Source organism: Perca flavescens, chromosome 22 (genome assembly GCF_004354835.1).
Source record: "Perca flavescens isolate YP-PL-M2 chromosome 22, PFLA_1.0, whole genome shotgun sequence".
Taxonomy (NCBI): domain Eukaryota; kingdom Metazoa; phylum Chordata; class Actinopteri; order Perciformes; family Percidae; genus Perca; species Perca flavescens.
The window spans coordinates 11,766,618-11,787,003 of NC_041352.1; the positions used below are offsets into that span (position 1 = coordinate 11,766,618).

The 20,386-nt window shown below is 43.4% G+C and overlaps 1 protein-coding gene across 2 annotated transcripts in view; it reads right to left on the bottom strand.

Annotated features, from left to right (window-relative positions):
• The window catches only part of tpk1 (thiamin pyrophosphokinase 1), an 84,165-nt gene that overhangs the window by 10,696 nt on the left and 53,083 nt on the right, over positions 1 to 20,386 (bottom strand). The window contains exon 8 of one of the 2 annotated variants that reach the window (XM_028569587.1): positions 14,119 to 14,227. In XM_028569587.1, the coding sequence (XP_028425388.1) occupies positions 14,119 to 14,227 (109 nt within the window). Of the gene's footprint in view, positions 1 to 14,118; positions 14,231 to 20,386 lie in introns of both variants that reach the window. The other variant, XM_028569586.1, reaches the window with a different exon arrangement.

A 20,386-nucleotide genomic window follows, 5' to 3' on the forward strand; every position in this document is an offset into this window, starting at 1 on the left:
TTGCTGCTTCCGCAACATGAGCTGTGTAGAAATTGTGTAATTCAGAATCATTTGATCATGATTTCAGTATTACCGGTGTTGAACAACATTGACTGTGATGAATCCTCTAAGCTAAAAGATACAAATACACACTTTTCTTGAGCAAAGCCATTGTCGCACTTGCAAATGCTCTGGCACATTTGTTATAGTTGCCGCTCTAGGCATGTTTGCTGCCCCCAGTATTCAATAAATGTGTCATTTGGAACAGAACTCTGGGACCAGAATTATAAAGTCTGAATGATTAAAACTTTACAGACCTGGAAAAGACAGACTTTAAGATACCGCTTAAGATTTAGTAAGATATATCTTGATATTACAATAACAAACTCAACCGAATTGTATGTCACAACATTGATATTATGTTGATTTATTGCCCAACTCTTGTGTGTGTGTGTGTGTGTGTGTGTTTCAGTTTGTGCTTGTGTTTGTATTTAAGTGTCTGATGCTTGTTATTGCATCGATGTATGGGCCTGATGATACTGAAGTTATGAGGAAAAAGGTTGTACCAACAGGAGTACTAGCAGCTTATTTGCATATCAAGCTGAATGGAAACCTTACAGAGGAAAGCCTCCTCAGCCATTCCATCATCAGTGGGCTGACAGCCATTCTTCATGGTTCACAGAAGTTTCTCTTGCTCTTTGTTACATGGATAAACACACACACACACACACACACACACACGCATACATATATATATATATATATATATATATATATATATATATATATATATATATCTGCATATCCACACATAAAAGAAAACTATCACAAAGTAAAACACAAACAAGAGCACAATGAAGCAAGTGCACATGCACGCCCGCAAATGCAAAACACAAGCATATAAAAGAAAAGATACATTCATATCCACCCACACGCTTTGCGGGGAAGAGTTGGTTTTTGGATGACAGCTATTCAAATTTGTGGTCCATTATGATCCACGCTAAGCCGAAAACATCATGACAAAGCAGGTTTTCACACACTCACACTCACACACACAAACACACACACACACAGTGCCAGAGGCCATAACTCAGACTGTGTTGCTGCAGGATGATGGCTTTTTAATATTAAGTTGTCTGACTCTGAGGGCTGAGTCACAAAGAAATGACTACGAAGGTTTTCCGCACATAACACACACACTCGGACACACACGTAGGATAGTCGTTCTGTCAGTCACACAGATGGAGACCTATTGTCTCAATGACCTTCATAACCATAATCATCCATTGCTTTTTACAAGTTGGAATAAAACTGTGGTGATATAAAGGTCCTCAAAAAGCTCACTTGGGGGAATTTCATCTCTGACAATAGCGCTTGACCCACATTTACTTCTTAAGGAGCATACTAGATGGCAGTCAATGAGAGGCATAATGGAGAATGAGTGTTTAAATACTGAGGCATGTGTTGGTCACTTAAACTGTGGCTGCCATGGTTTTGACTGAGCTCCACGTTGTATTTCAAAACCACTGTGTGTAACAGTTTAGATTAAGTGTTTGTTTATTTCAAAGTCCCCAAAATTGCCATCACCATGTGAGTGGCCTCACTCAGGACAAAGGCATAATCAAAATTAAGGTATCATACACGTCATCCCTAAAATATTAGAAAGTCAGCTGAAAAACTGACAAAACATGCAATACCATTCCGAACTTGATCAACTTTAGGGACATCCGGACCACATGGGTTGATTTGGACTAGATATTGCCACATCTTTAAGTAGCAGTGTCATAAAACATTATTGCAATATAAAATCCAAAATCATGATAAAATAAGAATACTAGTCTTCTGGCAGTAATATTGAATGGACTGTCAAAGATCATGAGACTATCATGACTTCACAAAAGTAATTTTCACTTTGAACAGAAACAGGCCATAAAGCTGGAAGATAGCTGTCCCCAAAGACATTGCCTGAAACCAGAGGTAACACATTCAGTGAATGGGCCATTTAACGGAGTACAATGAGTGTTTGATGTAAAACAGTGAGGCTCTCTTTTTCATAACTTCCATTCACAGTGCATGTGTCTGTATAGCTTGAACTCTTTTGTAAACAACAAATCCTTTTAATGACTGCCAAGGAACATTTTATCTCCCAAAAGTAGCTTCATATCACAACGGTAAATGCACTGAACAACTCTACAAAAGCAATATCCATAAAAGCAAAGGATAGGGGAGAAAATGAACAATTAAACTAAGACAGAACCTTCTAACAGGCTGTGGCTTTCAAAAATAAATGGGAGTTTAAAAAGTCCAACTAACCAATCAAAAGTTGTAAAATGTCTCAACATGACAAAGCAGGCTTAAAGTGTCCATCCAAACCATACAAAATGTTCAATTTGCAAGTATAATACATTTTAGTTCATATTCCTATCTACATTGATCAAATTGAATAGTTCCATAACAATATGACCTGTGCAATAGATATTCCAGGTATAACAAATTCCAGCCACTGACACCAGCGTCTCTCCCACACACTGGAGCTTCATCACACAGGGGGAAATGATCCCATGTTTGTGACAAAATAAATCAGTCATGCGGTGTGAATGTATAAATGTATTTCCTCCAAATACAACCCCTCTAAACCCTCTTCCTGAATAAAATACTAATAATGGTCCAACAAAGTATATCCTGAATACAATGTTTTATTTAGTGTGCAACTGGCTCCAACAAATGGAGGCTAAATACTAATAATAATAATAATGTACTTTATTTGTCCCCTCGGGGAAATTCATTTTTTCAGTCTGTTAATTAATTTTCTTGATTAACACACAGGCACACAGGCAAATGCATCACCTACCCATGGATCCATGTTTTTGAGCCGCAGCATTACAGAGGCCTAAAAAAAAACCTACATGAGACCCCCTACCTCTCCATCATCCACCCACACCTGCTGCTGTCTATCCCTAAAATCCCAACTCAGCATGAAGGCTCAGTTTCTATTCATGTCAAGGGATAATGTTAGTTTGAAACTTTCACAGTGGATATTATTGTACCTTTATGTAGGGCAGTTTCACAAAAATAAACTATGCATATACATACAACAATCAGTGTAACCTGTAGATACATGTTGTTGTTGTTGTTGTTGTTAGTGGGTTGATAAAACAGGGTTAATTTATTAGGCATTTTAATATAGTTGTATTATAAATAACAATCAACGTTCAAGGTTCAGTGGGCTTTTAGTTGGTTAAATACATGGCTCCTTACTTGCACGCTGTGCATAAGCTTCTCCTTACACTTCATCTTTAATCTGTGTGCATTTGGCATAAGTATAAGTTGTCATTAAATGTTTGCAGAAGGTAATAGAGGAGCTTTGCTGCATGCTTATTGCACCTATATGCATGCTTGTGTCTGGGCCCCCTGATGCACAGGCTTTAAGGGGAAATAAGCATGATGTAGTGATGTGTAGGTGTGTGTTAAGGAAAGGGATAATGACCTTGACTTCATGGGTTTGCCACAGTTGTTTCTAAACAGGGATCAAAAACGCAAAAAATAATACACCATTAACTGACTTCAATAAGCTATAGTGTGTGTGGGTATGAGGCTTGCCGAGCTGAATATATCTCCAGCTCTGCAAGATTTAATGCCAAACACTGCTAAACATTATAATCAGTGTGAATAATATATAATGCAAGAGCAAAGTCCAATCTCCAAATAAATGGAGACATTAATGTGGTTGAACATTCAAATACACATACATACAGTGTGATCTGAAGGTTGCTGTGCTAGAGCTGAGCATGTCCGGCTTTCATGGCTGTGGAGACTCAATGACATGCCTTTACATCAGATTAATGTTACAGTGGTTATTTGCTATGGGCGGTCCACTGCCACTTAATTTTCTGCGGGGTACAGCAAGGGCAAAGGAATGCAAAACAGCAAAGAAAATGAGGAGGGAAAAGTAGAGGTTAGGGCTACTTAATGCAAATAAATTGGCAGGGGTCTTAAAGTGTTACTGCAGGCAACACCAATCAACAATCGGAGCCTGGCCAACAAAAGCTGGGTCTGGGTTTATGTTCTTGGGCATGGCCAATCAGGAGCACAAAGAACCCTTATTTTGCATAATTATTGGTATCAGCAACCCAGTTTGAGCTTCTACAGTCAATGATATGAGGAAAAAAATACAGCCTTAGTCTGAGTCTGCCATTGTTTATGCTACAAATATTTAAAGCTATAGTGTGTACTTTCTGTCGCCCCCATTCTAAGTAATGACAACAGCACTGTCTACGTATTCCACATGACGCAAGCCTTCGGTAATCGTGCACCACCCCCACCTCTCCTCCACACAGTTGCTAGTAGTCACATCAAATCAATGAGGACACAGAGGATTAAAAAAAACATGATGGACTCTTCAGAAGAGGTAATTAACTTGTAATTGTTAATGTCCTCTTTGTCTCCAAAGCTGAACGCTGCTGTTGTCCTTTCTTAGTGGGGACGTAAGACGCATCACTCGAGCTTCTGTGCGCGAATGTCGCAGTCACCATTTTGTAAACATAGCCATACTGAGAAATACATAGCATTTTGTGGAGCTGATATGCTTAATGAGCTTTGTATCAACTCATTTGAATGTAACGGACATTCATTAGCATGAAATAGTTGCGCACTATCTTTAAGCTTGCAAGAAAGTGCAACATTTTGCAGGATATTTTGGAACTAAATAGGGACCCTATTTAATATGAAATACAAATGCATGCTCACCATACTTTTTATTTCTTTTATTTAACCTTTATTTATCCAGGTAAGCCCGATGGAGAACAAATTCTCATTTGCAACGACGACCTGTCACATTCACACAGTTCCACATTCATACCTGGAAGCTGCCCAGTACAACCTCAGTCTGATCTGCTGGCCACTGAGCAGCTGCACTGGAGCAGTTGGGGTTAAGGGCCTTGCTCAAGGGCACCTCAGTGGTGGTAATAGGAGAGACAAGTGCTGCTCTTTCACTTTCCCCACTGTCGGTCTGGGAATTGAACAGACAACCTCCCAGTCACAAGCTAACTTCCCCCTCTGCATATATAAAAAAAAAACATGAAAAAGTGTGGTAGAAGCCTGATGTTAAATTCAAAAGACCTGAAAAGCTTTACCTTTTAAAGGTTTTCACACTTTGTATTGTTGAACCTCTCCTGAGAACTTAACAATTGTGTGTGCATATGCTGTGTGATCAAGCCAAACCAGGGCTCCAGACTGCGACCAAAATTTGAGAGTGTGCGACCAGTAAATTTCGGTACCTGAGAGCTTATCTGTCCTCTCTGAAAATTGACAGAGAGCAGAACTCTGACACAAACACACACACTCGCACACACGAGGAGCTGCAGACGATGCAAACTACGTCGGCTCTGCAGTTTTGTTGAAGTCACAGTGAGTCACGGAAATGCCAATTAAGTGGTTTCAAGTGTGGTTAAAAGTTTTTTATAACTTCACGCAGACAGCGTTTGCTGCGATAGGATATTAATGGCGAGCCGAAAGCAGTCGCGGTGCTGTTGATGTTACACTTCCTTGGAGATGAGCAGGCACAACAGTGGTTTGTATGCCCTGGTGACTGACTGACAGGCTGAGGTTGTAAGGCAAGGCAACTTTATTTCTACAGCACCTTTCAGCAACAAGGCAATTCAAAGTGCTTTACATGAAGAATTAAAGAGCAATTAAAATGATCATGATTAAAATAAAACAGGCTAAAAAATAATATACAAATACAATAACAAACAATATATATATATATATATATATATATATATATATATATATATATATATATATATATATATACACACACACATACATACACAGTACAGGCCAAAAGTTTGGACACACTTTCTCATTCAATGCGTTTCCTTTTTATTTTCATGACTATTTACATTGTAGATTCTCACTGAAGGCATCAAAACTATGAATGAACATATACATATATATATATATATATATATATATATATATATATATATATATATATATATATATATATATATATATTACTGTCATGACAGCGATGGGGCTGTCAGTTTACCTTATATGTTGCATCTTCAAAAGTGACACTGAATTTGAAACAGCACATTGTGATTTCCGCATCTATTATCAAAGTATTTATTAGTAATACAGTGGAAATTAGTAGAAATGTGAATATTTGGTTAGCATGTTGATTTACGGTGTGTGCCCCTACATTTTCTGGTTGTGCCCCTAAAATTTTCAGTTGGGGGCCACTGTGCTCCTAGTGAAAAAAGTTAGTCTGGAGCCCTGCAAACAAAGTCCGATCTCTCTAAAGCAAACCAAACTCAAACAATGTGTGGTTCATATTGAGGTCTAAATGGAAATGTGTACAGTTATCTTGAGGCTGAAATCTTTGCAGGTGAAACAAGCACATGAAGCTAAAAAACTCAGCTCCCACAGATGTCCACTGCAATATTTGGTCCAAGAAAGGAACAGATGTACTGCCTGACTTTAGAACTACAGACTTCTGAAGAAAATGTACACTATTACAACAAAGCAGCAGATCAGTAGAACTAAAATGAACAAAGAGAAGAGTAAAACCTGTAAATTCCTATTGGTATCTAATGATGGCTACTGAGAAGTAGATGGAGAAGTCAGCAGAGAAAAGAATCAGCCACCTCTAAGTAAAATAGTAATTATAGAAGAGACTGAATTAGCGTAAGTACAAAAGTAAGAATTATTGATTGCTTTTATTAAGTTTGAGGGTTGAATTCTTAAGATATTACCACGATACACATTCCCAGGTCCATCAGTTGCCAAGCCATCAAGCAGGCAGATTAAGAGTTGAATAACTACTGTTCTGCTTATAAGACTGTGAATTTAATTTTGTCCAGTCTGAACTATGATTTGCATATTTCCTATTTGAAAACACATTAGAAAAGAAAAGTCGCTTCTTCAGCAGAGAATCAGCCATTAGTATAAGAGTGGAGAACGCCTTACTCCCCACCTCCAGAGTGACATTATTGCATAAGGGCTCCAAACCATAGCAGTCGGTGGAGCCAAACAGAAACCCTGAAGCATGTCCTACTCTTTGGCAGATGTCACAAGCTGCAAGAAAAGTGCTGTTAAAGTAAGACCAGGGCAGGAGGAGCAGCAGCATCAAAGAGAAACCATCCTTGACCGTGAGTAATCGTATCATTTGTCTTAATTGTCTAATTTAGAAGAAGGTGGATGCCTGGTTTGGGCAATATTGCTTTATTTATAGCAAAGCATCAACATGACAAGGAAAATACAGAATTTTGTTTTGCTACTATGTCACACTACTAAGATTTAAAGGTACCCTGTGGAGTTTTCTTGTAAACAAAGTGTCTGTTTACGTTCAATATTTCATATTGTGTATATCATTGAGGTCTAACAAACATGTTAAATGCATGTCCTTTCAGATTTTTCTTAAAAGTTTGAAACCTGCATTGTTTACCTCAATGTTTACTAGCTTGAAGTCTTCTTTTCTTTGCCTTTGTTGGCGTATAAGTGTGTTTCTGGATATGTTACCCTCACCTGTTCATCACTGGAATAGTAGAGAGCATTGGCTAGAATGAGTAGTTTGACATGATGGAAAAAAAGTATGAACACAACATGTTGTGGTATTACATGGGGCTATGTGCTGGACAATTTCTTGGGCAGGCACAGTTACTTCCTGGAGTTTCTACTAGTTACCGGTCAACCCCCACGGTGACGTTACAGGAAGTCTCTGTATGTTCGGCTAAGAAATAGTTCTACACGGTAGACCATGACATATTGCTTGACCGATTGGAAAACTGGGTTAGTCTTTCTGGCTCAGTACTAAAGTGGTTTGAATCCTATTTAAAGAATAGGGACTACTTTGTGTCTATAGGTAATTATACATCTGAGCATACAAATATGACGTGCGGAGTTCCCCAAGACTCAGTTCTGGGGCCTCTTCTGTTCAACATCTACATGCTTCCACTGGCTCAGATTATGGAAAACAACAAAATAAGTTACCATAGTTATGCGGATGACACACAAAGTTACATAACCTTATCGCCAGGGAACTATAGCTATATAATTAAATATGTGCATTCAACAGATTAATGATTGGATGTGCCAGAACTTTCTTAAATTAAATGAAGAAAAAACGGAGGTGGTTGTTTTTGGAGCCAAACAATTGAAAGTCAGAGCTCAGCTTCAAACAACAATGTTAAAAACAACAGACAAAGTAAGAAATCTTGGTGTAGTCATGGACTCAGACCTACATTTTAAAAGCCACATTAACATAATTAAAAAATCAGCCTATTATCACCTAAAAAATATATCAAGGGTTAAAGGACTTATGTCTCAGCAGGATCTGGAAAAACTTGTCCATGCTTTTATCTTCAGTAGACTTGACTACTGTAACGGTGTCTTTACAGGTCTTCCTAAAAAATATCAATCAGACAGCTGCAGCTGATTCAGAACGCTGCTGCTCGAGTCCTCACTAAAACCAAGAAAGTGGATCACATCACTCGAGTACTGAAGTCTCTACACTGGCTTCCAGTGACTCAAAGAATTGATTTCAAAATACTTTTACTGGTTTATAAATCACTAAACGGTTTAGGGCCAAAATACATTTCTGATCTGCTACTACATTATGACCCACCCAGACCTCTCAGGTCATCTGGGACAGGTTTACTGGTTGTCCCCAGAGTCAGAACTAAACAGGGGGAAGCAGCGTTCAGTTTTTATGCTCCACATATTTGGAACAAACTCCCAGAAACCTGTAGGTCCGCTGCAACTCTCAGTTCTTTTAAATCTAAGCTAAAGACCTATCTTTTTGATGTTGCTTTTCTTTAAATAATCTATTTTATTAACTTTAATTTCTTATACTGCACTGTAACTTTTATTCTTATACTGCACTATATATTTTATTCTTGTCTTTTAATGTTTTTAATTTGTTTATTATTGTTTTTAATTGTATTCTAACTGCTCTTTAATGTTTTATGTAAAGCACTTTGAATTGCCCTGTTGCTGAAATGTGCTATACAAATAAAGCTGCCTTGCCTTGCCTTACACAATCCTCTGTAAAAAAAAAACACAAATTGTTTAGGCTAGCTGTTTCCTCGTGTTTCCAGTCTTAATGCTAAGATAACCAGCTGCTGGCTGTAGCATCCAACCATTTGCAGGATTATTGTCTAACTTTTTCTTTAATAGAGCAACTTATCTTCTTCAATCGTGAAGAAATATTGCTGAGTTTGAAAAAGCTAATTCCATGGTTGTGGAGAGATGGAGGACAGCTTCTTTATCTTCTTTAGATGTTACAGCAACCCTGCAATACTTTAATAATAAGCAAATATATAATTGTTTTGCTGACTGAGAAACCTGTGTTCACCCTGCCATGTCAAAGCTAAGCAGTGGTACACCTACGTTGAACCCTGGTCAAGAGCATGGTTGCAAATTCAAGTTGGATTGCAGGAATTTACCAATTTAGTCAAACATGCAACAGATGTGCACTGCTTCTGTCTGACATAGGAACATGATTTACACAAGTATCAACAGAGATTGGGTAAACAGTAAATAGTAGGAGGTTGACGTCAAACTAGAAGAAATAAATAACTGGATGAAGCAGGTTTATTGGCCAATCTACTGGCAGGCATCTACTGTGGTAAATCGTCCTAGAGAAAGAAAGGGAATACTTGCCAGCCTATGAGCCTACAAACTCACTCAACTGCAAAAACACCTCACCTGTGGTAGCTTGTGTAACCTGATATCAAATAAATGGAACTATAAAAGTAGTGAGCAGAGAAGAGGAGGATTAAATGAGGGAATCACGGAACAAGAACGTATTGTACAAAAAGGAAAGGCAAAAAATACTTTGTTGGAAATTGACTACACTACAGCCGAGTTAGTACATAGCTGTGTGTGTGTGTGTGTGTGTGTGTGTGTGTGTGTGTGTGTGTGTGTGTGTGTCATCACAAATGAATAAAGCCTGCCATGTCTCTTTCTCTCCCTGTCATATGTCGTCACTTCATAACCTTTCACTCTGCTCTCACTTCTTTCCCAAAATCCCTCTTTTCTCTCCTTGCATTTCCATTTTTCTAGCGGTGTTGCTCTCTTCCTGTCAAGCTCTCCCATTGTCTCTCTAATACCCCGTCTTCACCTCATTCAACCATTCTATGTGTTGCAAGTGTATAAACAAAATTTGTTAGTGAGTATAACATGACCATGTTGTTGCGGCGATAGAATTAGTGCTGTGAAAATGTACATAATGTTGAGTTTACTATGCAGGGATTTAGGGACCCCGGGAGGAGTAGCTACTGTCACAATACAGTAGCTAATGGGGATTACACCATAGAAGTGTGTGTTTCACCATGTTCAAAGACAGTAAGACAGGTTTATCCGCAGGGCTTTAAATTACCTTATTATCTTAGGTCATTTAATTTACTCATGTACCGAATGCAAATAATATAGACACCTCCTTAGAAGAAAATTTAAAGAAAAATCATATATAGGAAATCAAGGAATATTGCCCTGAATTACTGTCCAGATCCCACACCCCATCTTAAAATATATGCACGAATGCGAGCTCACTCATGTATGGACACGTAGACACAAGCGATAGCACGAAAAGCAATATGTGTGCACAGACAATGACCGTATTTACTGACAGTTACCAAGGGGCATTTTAGAGCGGATGATTGAAAATTAATGCAACGTACAGAAGGTGATAAGTAGCTCAGCTGTCAGAGTATCTAATAATGAGAGGGAAGATAGCAGGAGTGTCAGGGAGAGACAGGATGATAGCAGATTGGAAGGTAAAGGGGAAGAATGAAGCGAAAAAGGAAATGGCAGTTGGGAACGAGTACGAGTGTGTACCAGTGTGAATTAGTACAGCTTAGTACGTGAGTGAGAGATTTACAGTATGCAAGCTCAGAAATCCATCTGTCTCTCCAGCCGGACTCTCATGACCACATTACATTCAAGGCACTTTACACAACATACACTGCCCTCCTGCATGGCTATTAGCAAATAGCCCTCACTCCATTATAAACTTGACACTCCCCTCCTACATTGTTACCACTGCTACACCGCAGTCACTTCATTATTTAGAAGTACACTCCCTTCCTTTAGTATCATTACCGCAGTGCAGTCCTTTCATTAGACAGCAGTCTCAACAAAGACTCTCTTGAGCCACGGCCATCCACGGCTCTCTCCACTGCCTCGTGATGTTGCCGATTGCCCTTCCTCCTTCCTTTCTTTTCCCTCACTGCCTCACAGGCTGAAGGCTCTTAAGAGTTTGCTATGCAAGTCCTGTGCATTCAACCTCTACTGCGGTGCTGGATGATACAAATAAAAAATCTATATCACAACAGTTTTATATATTTGCCTTGACAATGGTAAATTCATAATAGCACTATTAGGCAGCTACAGCACAACCACGCGTCAAAAATCTGCTAAAATAACGTTTGTTATAACGTAATGTTTTCAGCAAGCTTAGTCATTAAGGAATTAGCTCTTATCTGTTGCATGCCTTTGTTTTTAGGATTAACACAAAAAGAGGAAACTTTTTTTTTCTTTTTTTGAAGAACATTAACTTATTAGACACAACAACATGAGCAAAATGAAGTTTGTTACTTGCTCCTGATGTCAGTTTCTATTCTACTGGTAAGCACTTTGCTTTCCAGCTCCCACGTCAATGTTCAACTTCAAATGCTTGATTCAAATGTATGTTACATTTTTTATGTTTCAACTGATCTAACGTTATCTGCAAACTGCTTCAAGGTTCCAGTAAAGTTGCCACTCTGCTTTCTCTGCCATTCCTTCATGTCTTATTAAAGGATCAATTCAACAAAATGACAAAAGCACATTTCCTCAACTGGTATCTAGCTAGATTTTCTTGAGGTTATAAGATATCCACCACTAAACTTCTGCCACTACTCCGATACAAGGGAGGTGAATGGAAAGTTGCTTGTTGTGCTGCTATTTCTCACAATTTTCTATGTAAATGTATACATTTACGTATAATTTTAAAAGAGAGATATTGTGGTTTACTATTTTCCAGTTTAAATGAATAACAAAGTAAATCTCTCTGACATTTGTTGCAGTATGACATCATAAATACCAGATGTGTAAATATGTGCTGTTGAACCTTTTAGACTTGGTGTGACAGAATGTGTACATACATGTGTACTGTGTCTGATCTGATTTCACAACAATATCAATTATTAAACAACTAACATAAAAAATTAACACATGATATAATTTACTTGGGCCAATGGTATTTCAAATCATCCTGCACATTCCCCTGGAGTACAACCAAGTTGGCTAATAACCGACTACTCATCCCCCACATTTACACTCTAGATCAAAACACCATGAATCATTGCAGAATTTTATTCTTTAAAGCAAAAGTTAAAACAAGCTCTGGATGCAAGTAAAAAGTCCCCTTTGGGGCAACAAGGCTGTAATGGCTGACAGCCCAAAATTCTTTCTTTATAGAAATAGCATATATTTTTCATCACAGAAAGGCTTTGAACGTGGGGGATCATTTCAATGGACTTCTAACTCGAGAGAGCCACAAAGCTGATTTGGGCCCCTGAGCAAGTTGCTTTGAAAACCCTGCACAGACAAGACGCACATTTAAATAGTAAAAACAAATGAACAAATCAATGAAAAATTGTATTACAAGATGCACTGTAGCTATATGAACACTCATACATACAGTCAAACATGAAAAAACCCTCATATTCCTAATTTTTGTTTCCTATTCTGGTCTTTCCTCCCAACCCCAACGGGAAATCATTACTTCCAGCCTTCTAAATATGCATATGATTAATTATGCATCTTGTTATCACTGGCTAATCTGCATTGGACTCTCCATGTATAAAGTCCCTCTCATTACCATTCAGAAGGCCATCCAGGTGTGCTCAGTAAATATACAACACACAGTAGCTGATCAAAAAACAAACACAAAAAAACAAATTAATTAATGGGGCGCACACACACACACACACACACACACACACACACACACACACACACACACACACACACACACACACACACACACACACACACACACACACACACACACACACACACACACACTCTTGCATATTCAAACAAGCATACAGACATGTTGAAAAAAGCATGGACACACAGGTGTGCTCTCTCAAGTGTATAGAAACATACACACATGCATACACAGACACAGAGTGGACACCCACCAAGAAGCAGACACATTATGCAACCCCACTGACAGAAGGTCCAGGTTTCCCTCGTACTGGTGGCAGGGTGGTTTGTGCCAACTCATTAAGAATACAGCTGGCCATAAGGCTTAGAGCGGGGTAAGAGCACAGAGGTCCTCAGTCGGGTGTCTGATTGAATTTCCACACAATGTTCAAAAAAATAAAAAGCTCATTGTGGCATGTACAATGTTCAATATATGAAAGCTGTCTAAAATGCAGTTTCATTTGACTGAAGCAAATTAAGCATCTGTTCTTGAATTGGAGCTTATCGTGCGTGTTGAAAATTCAGTGGAAGTCAATTCCACTGTGAACTGTATTGTTAACTTACGGTAAAGCGTAGACACTTGTCCTCTCCTTCACTATAGACCTGAAAACCTTATCTTTAGGCTACATACCGCCACCAATCTTCCTAACATGTATCTTGGTTATTTGGTTCAATAGCAACATAAATACGAGAGTGACAATTGGCCTAATGACCAGTATAAGATTAGATAGCAAAAATATGACGGTTTCACGGTATTGCAATTACAGTTCATTTTTATTTTTAAACTTTTTTTCTCCATTATTTTTAAACACACTGCACACTTGCAGGGAGACGGATTACTAAACTGCACTTTCTGTCCTTGACCACTCATAAAAAACAGCTCCTACCTTCGGAACGGTATGACGGAAAATGTTAGTGGTTCTAAAACCTTGACTTTTTCAAACCGCGGTGTACCTTGGAACCGGTAACTGGCCCATGCCTACTCCCACTGCCTTTCCCTTTATACATCCCTTTCCCCTGTCCTGTGCACGAACACGAACGGAATAGTGTTGTGTGGCTTTTTACTGAGCCTACAAATAAAGTTCAGTTACAAGGAAAGTTGGAGACCAATTATAGGCTGCAGAGCATCATTCAAATGCTAAAAATGAAAAAAGGACTCACTCAGGTTCCATTTCAGTCCAGAAGTGCTTGTTTGGCAGGGTCCACCTACTGGAATGAGGCTGCACCAGTCACCCTCCAGGCCTGTGTTCACCTCCAGTTTATGGCTGCCCTGCTGACACACAGCATAAATGTGAAAATAAGTGTGTGTGTGTGTGTGTGTGTGTCTCAGAGTGTAAACAATGAAATAGAATAAATAAATAAAAGAGAAAACGATAGTTACGTTATTGTAACTCCAGATTCTATGAGTATAGGCGTAGCCCTCTAAGGCTACGCTATTGGGTTTATCCCTTTGCGCATGCGCAGTTGTGACGATTTTCTTTCCCGCCCTTGCGTACAGTACGGGCTTCAACTACGTCCGCAGATACTGTATATGTACAGAGCGGACCCGTTGTTCATCTCCCAACATCAGTTTTTTCTTCAGCTAATGTAATAGGAGCAGGTGGCCCGAATCTTAGAGGGCTACGCCTATACTCATAGAATCTGGAGTTACAATTTATTATTTATTATTATTATTTTATATTTCGTATAGGCTTCGCTATTGGGTTAGGGCGAAGCTGATGTAGTCAATGCCACTCTCCTCCCAGCACCCACAACAAAATAAAAGGGGAGGAAGCAGGCAGGCAGAGCACACATACAACGGAGTTTTATTCGACGTTGAGTGAGGATAGAACCGAGTGGGTCATAGAGGGCTCAGACATATCGCGCAGATAGAAACGGATGAAAGGGCATGGAGATGCCCAGGATGCCGCTGCGCAGATGTCTGCTACTTTCATGTCCTTGAACAGAGCCGCCGATGCCGACAGTGCCCTCGTAGAGTGTGCACGGATGCCTGTGTTATAGGTCTGGGTGATAGCCTCGCACAGCCAGTGAGACAGACGCTATTTTGAAAGGGCCGCTCCTTGGAATGTTCCCTATAGTGTACAAACAGCTGCTGTGTCTGCCTTATGTCCGCCGTGCGTAAAACGTGCGGTGATAACGCGCGCGCCGGGCATAACCAGTGGAAAACCTCCTCCGTGTCATTGTCATGAGGCGGGGGAAAAAACCCTTGAGGGAAAAAACACCCTTGACCGAAAATAATTAGTTAGAATTTTTTGGTGTGAACGAGGGGTTTGGCTGCAAGGCGGCTGCGCTCCTGTCCCCTCTAATGGGGAGGCAGGACAGTGAACTGACAGCGCACATAAGTCGCTCACTCTCTTGGCTGACGTCAAGGCAAGGAGTAGCGCCGTTTTTAGTGACAGCAACCTGAGAGAGGCTTGTGCTAGGGGCTCGAAAGGAGGCTTCCCCAGAGCCCGAAGCGCCAGTGCTATGTCTCATTGGGGTGTGAGAGGGTGCACGGCGGGTTTCTGTCGTCTGACCCCCTTCAAGAAAACACTTTACCAGGGGGTGCGCAAAAACCATCCTCTCTCCATAGCCTTCGTGGCAGGATGAGATGGTCGCTGCGTAGGCTTTGACCGTAGATGGAGCCAAATCATTAACCACTAATGTTCCGCTTCCTACTCCGTGCACCAGCGTTGGGAAGTGCGCACCACGGCAGGAGGCTAGCCTAATTTCTGCAAGCGTTCCCGCTCAGCAGCCAGCCCCGCAGTTGGGGGTTACCACCGGAGGTGAAATATTGCACCGTCCAGCTGTGACAGAGCGTCCTGGCGCCACGGCAGTTGCCAGGGGGGACCCGCCAGCAGCTGAACCAGAGTCGGGAACCAGGATGCGCTGGTGCGCTCCGGTGTCACTAAGATGACTGACAGATCTTCTCCTGGATGCGTTCCAGGAGGCGAGGGATAAGAGGGACCGGAGGAAAGCGTTTAGGAGGGTTCTGGGCCAGGGTTGGTGGGAGAAGGCGTCTATGCCGTGAGTGGATTGTCAGGTGTGCTCAAGGAAAACCACAGTGCGCACTGTGTGTTCTCTCGTGAGGCGAACAGATCCACTTCCGCTTTCCCGAACCTGCTCCGCAGCTCCTGAACAATAGAGGGATTCAATTTCCACTCGTTGTGAGAGGGCCCTCCCTTCGACATTAGGTCTGCCGCCCGGTTCAAAGCCCCGGGGATGTAAACAGCTTTGAGGGACCACAGATGACTGTGGGCCCACAGCAGGAGGCTCCTGGCCATTTCCAATAGCCGGGCCGAACGCACGCCGCCCTGGCGGTTTATGAACGCTACTGTAATGTTGTCTGTCCATACGACAACATGTCTCCCTGCTACCACTGGGTGAAGTGTTTAAGACCTTCAGCACCGTGGACAGCTCCAGGCAGTTTATGTGGGGGGCATCCTCCTCCCACCACCTGCAACTCGCATATTCCTCCCCAGCCAGTAAGGGACGCGTCACGTGTGACGTCACTTTGCCCAGGGGAACCCAGGTTGAGAGGGTTTGGGAGTTTCCTCAATATGCCAGGTCTGACTGAAGAGAGGGAGGAATGGTCAGCATTCGCCACTTGTGGCGTATAGGCTCGAGGCGCTGGCGGTGAGACCACCTCTGGATTATCCTCATGTGGAGGACACCCAGGGGGGCTACTACGTGACCCGCAGACATCATGCCCAGAAAAAACATCACAGACAACGCTGACAGTGCCGCGTATGGCGTGGTGCGCGACAACAGAGAGATCAGCGCGTCTCGTCTTGGCGTTGACAGCCGGGCCCTCATGACAATCGAGTTTATGTCCACGCCCAGATAAACTATTGATTGTGCGGGGAGCAGTGAGCTTTTTTTGCCAGTTCGTGGCAAAGCCAGTGTTTGCAGATGTCGCAAACTTTCATAGTTTGCAGCGCTGCCTTTTCCAGGGAGGGGGCCAGAATGAGCAGACCGTCCAGATAAAACAGGGCCCTGATGCCTTTTTTTCCGCAACGGCTGAAGTGCCTTCTCCATGCACTTGGAAAAAGTGTGGGGGCGTGCAGTGAGTACCCGACCAGCAGCCGGTTGTACTAGAATGGGCCCCTTGGAAAAGAAGCGCAGGAATTTCCTGTGTCTGGGAATAATTGGATGTGAAAGTATAAGTCTTTCAGATCCACAGACGTGAACCATTCGTGGTGGCGCACACATTCCAACACTTACTTGACCGTCAGCATGTGGAATTGGCGCCCCGTAATGCACCGGTTGAATTGGGGCAGGTCGAGAATAGGACGCAACCCGCTTTTCTTTTGTGTGTCACACTCATCCATGCCGCGCTGTGCTCCGAAAGCGGGCGTGCGCATGTTTGTGTTTACAGACATGGCCAGCAAGGAGCGCAGAGCCCGTTCCGCCGCTGAGCGAGACGTGTGATCGTGTCGCCCAGCCCATGGTAGGGCTCTGTTGAAAGGGCGGCGGCCGGTCACCGCCGACTGGGGCGGGAGCGGCCACCGGATCGCGGCCGTCCTCAGCACGCTGGCATAGCCGGGGGGAGAAGAATGACTGAGCGGCAATGCTCCTAGCGCATGAGCGTTTGCTCCCGTTGTCTGCATAGTGAGAGAGCGGTGGATCTCCGCGCGCTGCGGTGGGCTGGTGTGTGCTTGTCATAGATATATACACCTATGTGTGCTTGTGTGGGGAACGACTATCATGTTGTCAGCGCATTGTTCAGTGGGAACGAGGGCTGTTGTGTCTCCGGCACTTAACCGTTGAGGGACAGACGTTACCCGCGCCCCGACATAGCCACGCCGTTGTGGCTCGGGGGTCGGGTTAGACCAGGTGGGGGACACCTTCATGGTCCTCCGGCTCCGTGAAGCCTGCCGGTAATGTGCCGGCAGCCGCTGCGGAGGGGGCCCAGGCAGAGGAGCGGGGCTCGAAGCCTGGGAAGACGCCTGGAGGAACGGGCTTCCCAGAGCCGAGCCTTCGGAGCCGCTCCGCGTCGTCGACCGCTTGGTGAGGAAGGACGTGGCTGTCTGATGACGGGGCCCAAATAGTCCATCGGGAGCTATGGGGCCGTACAGAAGCTCGCGCTTGACGTCAGTGGGTAGCTGCGACATGTGGGGCTAGGTGTTTCGCTGGGCCACAGTCTGCCACGCCGTGACTCTGGACAACGCCACCGTGGACGCCATGGTCAGGGTGAGGGTGGCGGTCATGGCCTTGCTAATCTCCGTGGCTAGCTCCGGAGGAAGAGCTCCTGGAGTGGTGGCCATAGCGGAGACGGCAGAGGTTAGCATACCTGATCCTGGGGAAAAAGGCGCGGGTTTCCGGTGGCCGAAAAAAAAGCAGCCTCCGGAAGCAGAATGGACGCCAGGCTCTGCTCCAGGGGGGTTACCGAAGGGAAGCCCACTTCTGTGTCGCCTTGAACCCGAGTGAACGGGGCGTAGCGAGAGATGGGAGCCTTCAGTTTCCCGGGCTGGGAGAGAGAGAGCCTCCTCCACAAACGGCCGAATGCTCCGTGAAGCGCGGCCAGAGTGGAGCCCATGAAAAGGGCGGCTCCTGAGCGTAACTGCCCGCTCAAGAGGCCAAGAGCGGGGGCTGGAAGCTCAGCTCAGCCGGGAGCGCTATGCTTCTCTTGTCTGCCCTCTTTTGATGATCTCCGGCAGATCCAAGAAGAGAGCCTTAGCGGTGGAGGCCATCGAAACGGTGCCCCCAGCCGTTTCAGAGATGGGGAGAGCCGCAATGAGAGGGCATCGATCCCCGTCTCAAGGTCCAGTCCTCCCAGGGGGGAGGAGGGACAGCCGGTGACGGAGGCGTTATCCGAGGGAATCGAGCCATCGGGCTCGTGCTCGTTGATAAATCCTTCCTCCAGCAGATCCAGGGTGTTGACGGATTGCCGTCTGTCTGCCCAGCTGCCATCCCCTTCCCCGCTAGCCTGACAAGCCAGTAAGCTTCCGCCCGCCGGTTAAGCTCTTTAGATGGCAGGCGGGCGCAGAACTGGCAGGAGGCGTCGGGGGCGAGAGCCGGGACGGCGAGAGCCGGGACGGCGTGAGCGGCGCCGAGGCAGGTCTCGCAGCGGGGATGGAGGTCCGGCGGCGGGATGTAGCCGGTCCGGCAGACTGTGGGGCAGAGGCGAACACCGCTGGAAGTCGTGCGGATCCAGGGTGTTGACGGATTGCCGTCTGTCTGCCCAGCTGCCATCCCCTTCCCCGCTAGCCTAACAAACCAGAAAAGCTTCCGCCCGCCGGTTAAGCTCTTTAGATGGCACGCAGGCGCAGAACTGGCAGGAGGTGTCGGGGGCGAGAGCCGGGCCCGCGTGAGCGGCACCGAGGCAGGTCTCGCAGCGGGGATGGAGGTCCGGCGGCAGGATGTAGCCGGTCCGGCAGTTGGAGCAGAGGCGAACACCGCTGGAAGTCGAGTTTGTCTTCATACTGCTAGCTTGAAGAAAAAGTGGGAGATGAACAACAGGTCCGCTCTGTACATATACAGTATCTGCGGACGTAGTTGAAGCCCGTACTGTACGCAAGGGCGGGAAAGAAAATCTTCACGACTGCGCATGCGCAAAGGGATAAACCCAATAGCGTAGCCTTAGAGGGCGAAGCCTATACGAAATAGAACAAATGTGGAGCAAGACTTCTTAAACTATTCCAGACCCAAATGAGAAACTGAAACTCTCCACCCAGGGACAAAGGCTCATTAAAATAAATGATTGCACTTGTCAATGCTGTAACCCAAGGATACCCTGCCATTTTGAATTGCAGTCCATTTTACTGTGTGTCACAGGGAGTCAAACTATTATGTACTGACACCCCATGACAGTATTAACAACTAACTTGAAAAGCAGTTAGTGGTTGTACAGTTATTCATTATTCATCTAAAGTCAATGGGCAGGACATAGCACATGTTATTATCTTATAAAGAACTGTATCTATTGATGATTGGGAGGATGGTTGACTTTGTTAAGAGATGTTTTTCAATGGTATGTGAAGGACAGGTGAATAAGTGTTTTTGAGTTACAGTGAAGTCTTTTTATAAAGTGCTCTACAAAGAAAAAAAATATGAACAAAATGTTAAAAAGTCACAGTATCCCTTTGAAAAACTAGAGAGTAGAGGGGGGAAAAAAAGCATCACACAGTGTAGGTGCAAGGTAGTGTCACTCTTCAGACTGAATAATGGCTTTTAAAGCATGATGCTAGAATGTAAAAAGGTCCAAAAAAAGTTTCTCTCTTTCAAAGCACACAGAAAAGATACAAAGAAACACCTCAATCTCATTACAGCACATATGAATGTATTTGGTAGGGAAACTGCCTGAAATTTAATAATTATGTATTATAAACACTTTAAATATCTGCAGGCTACAAGTACCTAAAGGCTCAAACTGTCATACACCCAAGCATAAGTACAAAGACAAAAAGCATTGACAGCTAGAACTTAGATCAGTCATCTAAAAGGATCA